Here is a 9,216-nt window from a genome sequence, read left to right as displayed (position 1 = left end):
AGGGAACATCGGTATAGTAGAACATGACGTCATCAGAGAGAATATTTGTCCAGTGGAACATGACGTCATCAGAGAGAATATCTGTCTGGTGGATGTGACGTTTTCAGAGAGAATATTATAATTACATTATTGTTGTTGTTATTATTGTTGTTATGATTGTTATCATTATTGTTATGATCATTGTTATTGTTATGATTATTGTTGGTATCATTATTGTGATTATTATTATTATAGTTGTTGTGATTATTGTGATTATTATTGTTGTTGTTGTTGTGACCACGCCTCAAGTTCCTCTGCTGTGTTCTGGATGTGAAATCCTCCGTGTTTATGTCTTGCAGGAATAGCAGTTTTATTTTGAAGGCATTTCAGTGGACTTCCGGCGCTGCTATAAAACCTGCGTCCATCTTGACGCACTCCGCCGATCCGTCAGTCGGCATGACAACGCGCTCTCGAGGGCAAACGAGGAACGGCTGACGGGCGCGAGGATGGCAGCTGAAGATGCCGAGTAACGGGAACAGCGGGAACCGAGCGAACGGCAGCACCGGGACCTGCTCCGGGACCGGGAACGGCTCGGTCCATGTTCCGACCATGGAGAGAGCGCGGCCGGCGACGGTGACGGTGTCTGCGGTGAGCCTCGCGCTCAGCGTGCTGTCCCTGCTGCTGCTGGTCACCGCCATCTCCACCGACCACTGGTACGAGACCGACACCCGCAGACACAAGGACAATTGCGACCGACACGGATCCGACTCCAACGACCAGAAGAACCGCGAGATGCCCATCTACCACCTGCCGCTGGTGGACACCGGCAGTGGCGGGGCCCGGCTGCGGGACGTGGCGCTGATGAAGCCCGTGCATGTGGGCAGCAGAGAGGAAGAGCTGCTGGAGAACTGGCGGGCGATCCTGGGGATGGGCATCCTGGAGACCGAGTGCGGCAGGCCGCTGTTCTCCACCCACTACGGCCTGTGGAGGAAGTGCTACTTCAAGGGCCTGGACCCGGACATCGACAAGCTCATCGACCGGGGTCAGACACACACACACAGAGACACACAGATACACACACACACACACACACACACACACACACACACACACACACACACACACACACACACACACACACACACACACACACACACACACACATAAATATATATAAGTACATTACAGTACATTACATTTCATTTAGCTGAAGCTTTTATCCAAAGCGACTTACAATAAGTGCATTTCAACCATGAGGGTACACACATGTACTGACTGCACTTCTACACACAATGACGTCACATTCACGAACATTAATACAAGTATTAATCTGAATATCAACTACACACATACAACTATATACACAATGACAAATGTACACACAATGACAAATGTACACACACATGGCAAATGTACACACACAATGACAAATGTAGACACACAATGACAAATGTACACACTATGACAAATGTACACACAATGACAACTGTACACACAATGACAAATGTACACACAATGACAACTGTACACACAATGACAAATGTACACACACAATGACAAATGTACACACAATGACAAATGTACACACACAATGACAAATGTACACACACATGACAAATGTACACACAATGACAAATGTACACACAATGACAAATGTACACACTATGACAACTATACACACAATGACAAATGTACACACAATGAAAAATGTACACACAATGACAAATGTACACACAATGACAAATGTACACACAATGACAACTGTACACACAATGACAACTATACACACAATGACAAATGTACACACAATGAAAAATGTACACACAATGACAAATGTACACACAATGACAACTGTACACACAATGACAAATGTAAACACAATGACAAATGTACACACAATGACAACTGTACACACAATGACAAATGTACACACAATGACAAATGTAAACACAATGACAAATGTACACACATATACAAATGTACACACAATGACAAATATAAACACAATGACCAATGTACACATAATGACAAATGTACACACAATGACAAATATACAACATCTGTACTCTCAGGTCACAGTAACTCACTGGACTGATTGTTTATGTTACACATAAAAGCTCTGTGTGTGTGTGTGTGTGTGTGTGTGTGTGTGTGTGTGTGTGTGTGTGTGTGTGTGTGTGTGTGTGTGTGTGTGTGTTTGTGTGGTGATACTTCCTGTACACACGGACACACAAATGTTACATAACTACGTTTACCATTTGACATCATGACCGAACGTGATATTAATCACATGATCAATAATAATCTGCATTAAACACAGTACACAGAGTACTGCAGTAAACTATACTATAGTACTGTACCACCGTAGTACTGTAGGACTGTAATACTGGTGTCAGACTGGTGTCAGACTGGTGTCACGGTCTCCGTGACGACTGCAGTGTTTGTCTGTGGCAGGCTGCCGACCTGAGAGCCGTCGGTCGGTGATGGTGAGAAGAGAGCAGCTTGCCCCGACAACACTCAGACCAAACATCAGATTAGTGCGCTGCGATCACATCAGCTAACCTGATGTTACATATCATTGGAGCGCATTAGGCCGGACCCCGAGCTCAGAACACATTAGACCCATCGATCCCTGAGGAGGTCGGCAGTAGAGGCAGACTCCTGGTCACGTGTCGTCTGATGCTGCGAGACAGCGAGACGGAGACCAGGGGGTCCAGCTCAGTCCCGATGGTCCGAGGCAGACCACATGGGACCTCTGCACATACGTGATGTGGTGTCGGGTTACATCCACACTTCCTGTCCCCAAACGCCGCATCCTGCAGCTCCCATAATGCACCTGGGCAGAGTCTGTCTTTAGAGCCTGAAACAAGTGTGAGGACTCTCAGTCCTTCAGGTCCTGTTCAGTCTCAGTGTCCTCCAGAGACACCTGGACACCTCCAAGTCCAACACGTTCACACAGTACACACAGCTCTGGTCCTGGTTATTTCTGGTCCTGGCCTGATGACATCTGCTCAGGTACATCCTGTGTGTGTGTGTGTGTGTGTGTGTGTGTGTGTGTGTGTGTGTGTGTGTGTGTGTGTGTGTGTGTGTGTGTGTGTGTGTGTGTGTGTGTGTGTGTGTGTGTGTGTGTGTGACATTAAAGTGTCTCATCTGTGTGACTCTTCAGGTATCGCAGATCGCTGCACAGCTGTGAAGTATCACTTTTCTCAGCCAATCAGACTGAGGAACATCCCTCTGAACCTGACCAGGACCATCCAACAGGATGAGTGGCACCTGCTGCGTGAGTACACACACACACACACACACACACACACACACACACACACACACACACACACACACTGAATCCCAACCAGACTTCATTGTAATTCTACCAGAGTTTCCTTATGTTTATCATCATTATCGAACCGCTGACATCACTCCAAACCTCTGCCTTCTATTGTTTGATGACAGATTATTGATTATAGATTGATAACAGATTATTGATTATAGATAGATAACGGATTATTGATTACCGATTGATAACGGATTATTGATTATAGATAGATAACGGATTATTGATTATAGATTGATAATGGATTATTGATTACAGATTGATAACGGATTATTGATTATAGATTGATGACAGATTATTGATTATAGATTGATGACAGATTATTGATTATAGATTGGATGTTGTCAGCTGCTTCAACATGAACAGTCCCTTAACTGGCCGCTGTTCTCTCAGCCATCCTCGCTGCTTGTCACCGGTTGCCATGGAAACATACCATGACACTTTTATATAACAGTACTGAGGGACAGTGGGGGGTGGGCAGGAGGCAGTTACCAAGGCAACACTCTGTCTTTCTTCAATTACCACACTCATTACTTTGTGTGTGAATCTGTGTGTGTTCGTGTGTAACATGTGCCTGCATGTAACATGTATGTAACATGTGTGTCTACATGTATGTAAAGTGTATGTTATATGTATGTAACCTGTGTGTTAAATGTATGTTATATGTATGTAACATGTGTGTCTGCATGTATGTAATGTGTATGTTATATGTATGTAACGTGTGTGTGTTAAATGTATGTTATATGTATGTAATGTGTGTCTGCATGTATGTAATGTGTATGTTATATGTATGTAATGTGTGTCTGTATGTAACATGTATGTTATATGAATGTAACATGTGTGTCTGCATGTATGTAACATGTGTCTGCATGTATGTAACATGTATGTTATGTGTGTAGCATGTTATATGTATGGGTCATGTATGTAACATGTATGTGACATGTCTCTGGTCATCAGACCTGCGGCGGATCACGGCTGGGTTTCTGGGCATGGCGGCGGCCGTCCTGCTGTGTGGGAGCATCGTGGCGTCGGTGGGCTTCTTCTGGGAGGAGAGTCTGACGCAGCACGTGTCCGGGCTGCTCTTCCTCATGGCAGGTAAGCCGTGTCTCCCCCTGCTGGTGACAATCAGGGTTCACAGAGGAAAGCTCATCAATGCATGTGATCAACTGTGGAAGCAGATCAGAGAGGAAAGTTTGTTTCAACACGTTGCTGCAGGAATGTAAACATAAGGAGCTCCATGACGACCGGACAGACATTTACCTTTACCTGCAGAGTACATGTCAACTGTGTCTGACCAGTTCTGGTCGCTGATCCGGTCTTTATGTGGTCTCTGATCTGGTCTCGATGTGGTCTCTGGTCTCTGATGTGGTGGCTAATGTGGTCTCTGGTCTCTGATGTGGTCTCTGATGTGGTCTCTGATGTGTTCTTTGGTCTCTGATGTGGTCTCTGGTCTGTGATGTGGTCTCCAATGGCGTTTCTGGTATCTGATTTGGTCCCTGATGTGGTCTCTAATGTGGTCTTTGGTCTCTGATGTGGTCTCTGATCAGGTCTTTGGTCTCTGATGTGGTCTCTAATGTGGTCTCTGGTCTCATGTGGTCTCCGATGTGGTCTCTGTTCTCGGATGTGGTCTCTGATGTGATTTCTGATGTGGTCTCTGGTCTGTGATGTGGTCTCTGATGTGGTTTTTGGTCTCTGATGTGGTCTCTGTTCTCTGATGTGGTCTCTAATGCGGTCTCTGGTCTCTGTTCTCTGATATGGTCTTTGATATGGTCTCTGATGTGGTCTCTGATCAGGTCTTTGGTCTCTTATGTGGTCTCTAATGTGGTCTCCGGTCTGTGATGTGGTCTTTGGTCTCTGTTGTGATATTTGATCTCTGATGTGGTCTCTGGTCTGTGATGTGGTCTCTGATGTGCTCTTTGGTTCTGATATGATATCTGATGTCATCTCTGATGTGGTCTCTGATGTATTCTTTGGTCTCTGATGTGGTCTCTGGTCTGTGATGTGGTCTCTTATGGGGTCTCTAATATCTGATGTGGTCTCTGATGTGGTCTCTAATGTGGTCTCTTGTCTCTAATGTGGTCTTTGATGTGGTCTGTGGTGGTCTGTGATGTGGTCTCTGATGTGGTCTCTGTTCTCTAATATGGTCTCAGATGTGGTCTCTGATGTGGTCTCTGATGTGGTCTCTGTTCTCTAATATGGTCTCAAATGTGGTCTCTGATGTGGTCTCTGATGTGGTCTCTGGTCTCTCCTCTCTCAGGGATCTTCTGCACCATCTCTCTGTGTACGTATGCAGCCAGTGTGACCTATGACCTCTCCAGAAACCCGCCCTTCATCTACGGCCTGCCGGCGGACGTGGATCATGGGTATGGCTGGTCCATCTGCTGTGCCTGGGCCAGTCTGGGTCTCACCGTGGCGTCCGGCTGTCTCGGTACCACTTTCCCCTTCCTGAGCCGGGCCGGAGCGCTGCGATCCAAAACGGCCCGTGAGTCATCCGTCTGAGCTGCTGTCAATCAAAATGAGGGGACGGAGCAGGGATGAACGACTGAGGTCCGGATCGGCTGAAGCAGGTTTTCATAAACCAGGTTCTGGACAGACTGTTGTAGGCGGGGAGTTGGCCTCGGCTCAGCGCCCCCCGCTGTCTGTTTCTGTTGTGGACAATAATGTACCATTTGAAAATACACAAGATGAGTCAGCCGGGCCCAACCGGGACTCAGACCCGGTCTGGGTCTCATGTCACAGACTGATGGTGGATCTGATCCCTGAAGTTCCTGCTGACTCTCTGCTGTGTTCAGGTCCTCCAGGAAATCACAGAACTCTACCTTCTCTGCAATATTTCCTTCAAAATAAAGTTCCCTAGGAAAAACTAAGTACACTTTTCAAAATAAAAGCTGCTTTATGAACAAAAATAACGGATCAGTCCGTGTTAGAGCCCATGAACACTTTGTTTCTTTGATGATCTCAAATCATCTAAAGCTTTTATTCAGATAGTGGATGTTCTGTGTAGCCCCATGATTCTTTAAAAATAAGAGAGCTACAGTATTTCTGTGAGGTGAGGTCGTTGCCAGGAAATGATCATGAATGACTCCGCCTTCATTTGGATGGAGTTTAAAATAAGTGGGGTTTTCTTTTGTATTTATGCAGATTCAGACAATTTTACTGCAAAAAAAACCTCCAAAACAATCAGAAAAAACTGTGAAGTCCTGGAGGGTCTGACTGATGTACAGGTGTACCACTGTACTCTGTGACATCACTGCTGGGTGTGGTCACAGGTAACGTCAGTGATCAGGTGTATCAATGAACAGTTCTCCCTTTCAAAAAACAGAAGGATTCATTGATCTCCAAATTAATTTTCATTTGATCAACTCATCAGTTAGTTGGTTTTTGAAGAGTCCAGGTGAGTCCAGGTGAGTCCTGGTGAGTCCTGGTGAGTCCAGGTTACAGAGCACCTCTCAGACTGGAAAGGAAGTCACATTGTTTATTTATTTACCTGCAGCCTTGAGGACTACCTGTCAAACCCCGGTCCTGGTCTTGGTCCAAAACTTTTAGACCCACACTCTGTACTGGATCAGTGTGGAACTGTACAGAAATCAAACACCAACGGAACCACAGGACAAAACGTATCACGGTTTCACCTGGACCCTGGACCTGGTCCCTCCAGGGCCGGACAGGGGAGGTCTGGAACATCTGTGGTCCAATCAGGGAGCAGCGACAGAGCCGATGAGAACGAGTCAGCGTTTGATTTCAGAAGGTTCAGTTTGAGCTGGCGTCAGGATGAAGATCCAGCTGTGCAGCCTCACGTCCGTCCTGCCGATGGACAGCACGTCCTCAGGCTGCTGTTTATTCTTGGAGCAGCAGATTGTTGTGACCAGATGACAAGAACACACACACACACACACACACACACACACACACACACACACACACACACACACACACACACACACACACACACACACACACACACATAGTAACAACATCACCGTATAAAAAAAAATCTGTCTGCAGCATTGGCCCCGCCCCTCACCCGTTACTCCACCCACAAAACATCACAGAGTGAGGTCATTGGAACTGATTATCTTTTCCCAGCATGTCTTCTTCCTTTATAACTTTGAGAAGTAACAGGTGTCAGTGATATTTACTCTTAAAGAAACACTCTGGAACATTTTAATAAACGTTTTGTGACTCACAGGTGAAGGAAGCTGTCAGTTACCTGTCGGGGGGGTGGGGGGGGGTGGAGCCCTTTAGACCAGTTCAAAGTGGAACCATCACCGTCCGTTTCTTTGCTGCCTTTCTGACCAGAACCGGTCTCATCCAGGAGAGACTGGCCGAGACCTTTACACCTCCTACCCCGTCACTCAGGAACAGCAGCGGCGGGCTGTCTTTTCAAAATAAAATAATGTCCTGCACTAATGTAACGTGTTTAATGTGTGAAGACATGTTCAGTGTCCTCCAGCAGGAGGCGCTGTGCTGCAAACATAAAAGAGATCACAGCCGCCTGCAAACATACACCTGTTTTTATATAAGCCTGGTGGCATGTATGGAGGGCGGAGTCACAGACTCAACGTCACATATGTCCAGAACCTTTGGAACATTTATAATAGAACATCTGTTCCAGAACCAGACCAATCCCTTTACTCTGATACAGGCTCTTCCCGGAGACCTGAACCTTCCTGTGGGTTACCATGGTTACCAGGGATGGACAGGGGTCCCCCGACGTGTCCTGTACTTTCTGATACCTTCTGTCCACCCTGGTCTCTGCTACCCCTTGCTGCTCACTGCTGCCTTCTGCTACCCCCTGCTGCACCCTGCTGCGCCCTGCTACCCACTGCTGCACCCTGCTGCACTCTGCTGCCCCCTGCTGCTCTCTGCTGCCCCCTGCTGCCCCCTGCTGCTCTGCTTGACACTGAAAGTGTCTCCTCATTCTTCTGTTGGCCTCCTGCTGTTTAGATGTAAATAAACAATATAAACATGGTCAGACTTCAGTGTCTCTGCTCCTGTTTTGTATTTATTTGATGTATTTATAATGAATAATAAATTGTTGAATGTGTTATTGTGGCTCTGCACCTCATCTGGTTCTCAGATGTTCTGTTGTAAAAACAGAACTCACAAGAGTCGTTATTTCTCCTGAATACTCCTGAAAGATGAAGGCTCTGACGCTTATACTGTCGGAAACCACGAACAGGCAGCACCGAGAGAGCAGCTTCGTGAGGAGGATCCGGTTCTGTGAGATCTCTGAGACCAGATGATCCGGTTCTGTAGGTGTTTATGGACTAGTGAGATCAGTCAGCAGGATTTCATACACACTGCTGCATCACTAATCTGTCTGCTGTAAACACACACACACACACACACACACACACACACACACACACACACACACACACACACACACACACACACACACACACACACACTCTGCAGTAACAGATGGAGTTAAACTGAAACACTTCAGTCGCTCCTGTCTAACTTCATGAGTTTGAAATATCAGTCTGTTCAGACGCTTCGTTAACTCACCTTGTACCAGTCCACAGGTGAGTCAGAGGTCACAGGTGAGTCTTCTACATGATGATAAATTCTGTTTTCTCTAGGGCTGATGTTGGACTGATGTCAGAGCGTTGTGGAGGAAGAAGAACTCATCCAACATTAAAGTGTAACATGCTAAAGACGGTTTAAAGAGGGAAATAATGAAGATGAGAAGAACTGAATTTGAACTGAGCAAAAATAATTTAGTGGAAACTTGTATTCTTTATGGGATATTAAACTCTGTTCTACACTCCGATACAGCGTGGGACACTAATGCATCTTAACGCTGGCTGCAACCCACAACAAACCTCAAAAAGAGCAAAAGAACACGAAGAAGAAGACGAAAAGCCCCGCCCATGTACGTCACCTCTCCACTGCGC

The 9,216-nt window shown here is 46.2% G+C and overlaps 1 protein-coding gene across 1 annotated transcript; it reads left to right on the top strand.

The window, feature by feature from the left end:
* Positions 1-403: 403 nt before the first annotated feature.
* tmem178a (transmembrane protein 178a) lies at positions 404-7,499 on the top strand. The gene is made up of 4 exons (XM_069722055.1): positions 404-1,021; positions 3,146-3,259; positions 4,271-4,408; positions 5,571-7,499. The coding sequence occupies exons 1-4, from the start codon at positions 499-501 to the stop codon at positions 5,810-5,812; spliced, it is 1,017 nt and encodes a 338-aa protein (XP_069578156.1). The 5' UTR covers positions 404-498; the 3' UTR covers positions 5,813-7,499.
* Positions 7,500-9,216: the final 1,717 nt, after the last annotated feature.

The sequence above is a fragment of the Brachyistius frenatus genome, unplaced genomic scaffold, assembly GCF_029030835.1.
Source record: "Brachyistius frenatus isolate BFR_SWC_R1_liver_20210118 unplaced genomic scaffold, ASM2903083v1 Contig_281, whole genome shotgun sequence".
Lineage (NCBI taxonomy): Eukaryota > Metazoa > Chordata > Actinopteri > Embiotocidae > Brachyistius > Brachyistius frenatus.
Note: the sequence above shows the minus strand (reverse complement) of the source record. Positions and strands in the feature narration are given on the sequence as shown.

Excerpts from the sequence above, each read along its gene's own strand:
- tmem178a (XM_069722055.1), top strand. The coding sequence starts at position 499 with ATGCCGAGTAACGGGAACAGCGGGAACCGAGCGAACGGCAGCACCGGG. Across the intron at positions 1,022-3,145 it reads CGACAAGCTCATCGACCGGG|GTATCGCAGATCGCTGCACA; the intron begins GTCAGACACACA and ends GTGACTCTTCAG. Across the intron at positions 4,409-5,570 it reads GCTGCTCTTCCTCATGGCAG|GGATCTTCTGCACCATCTCT; the intron begins GTAAGCCGTGTC and ends CTCCTCTCTCAG.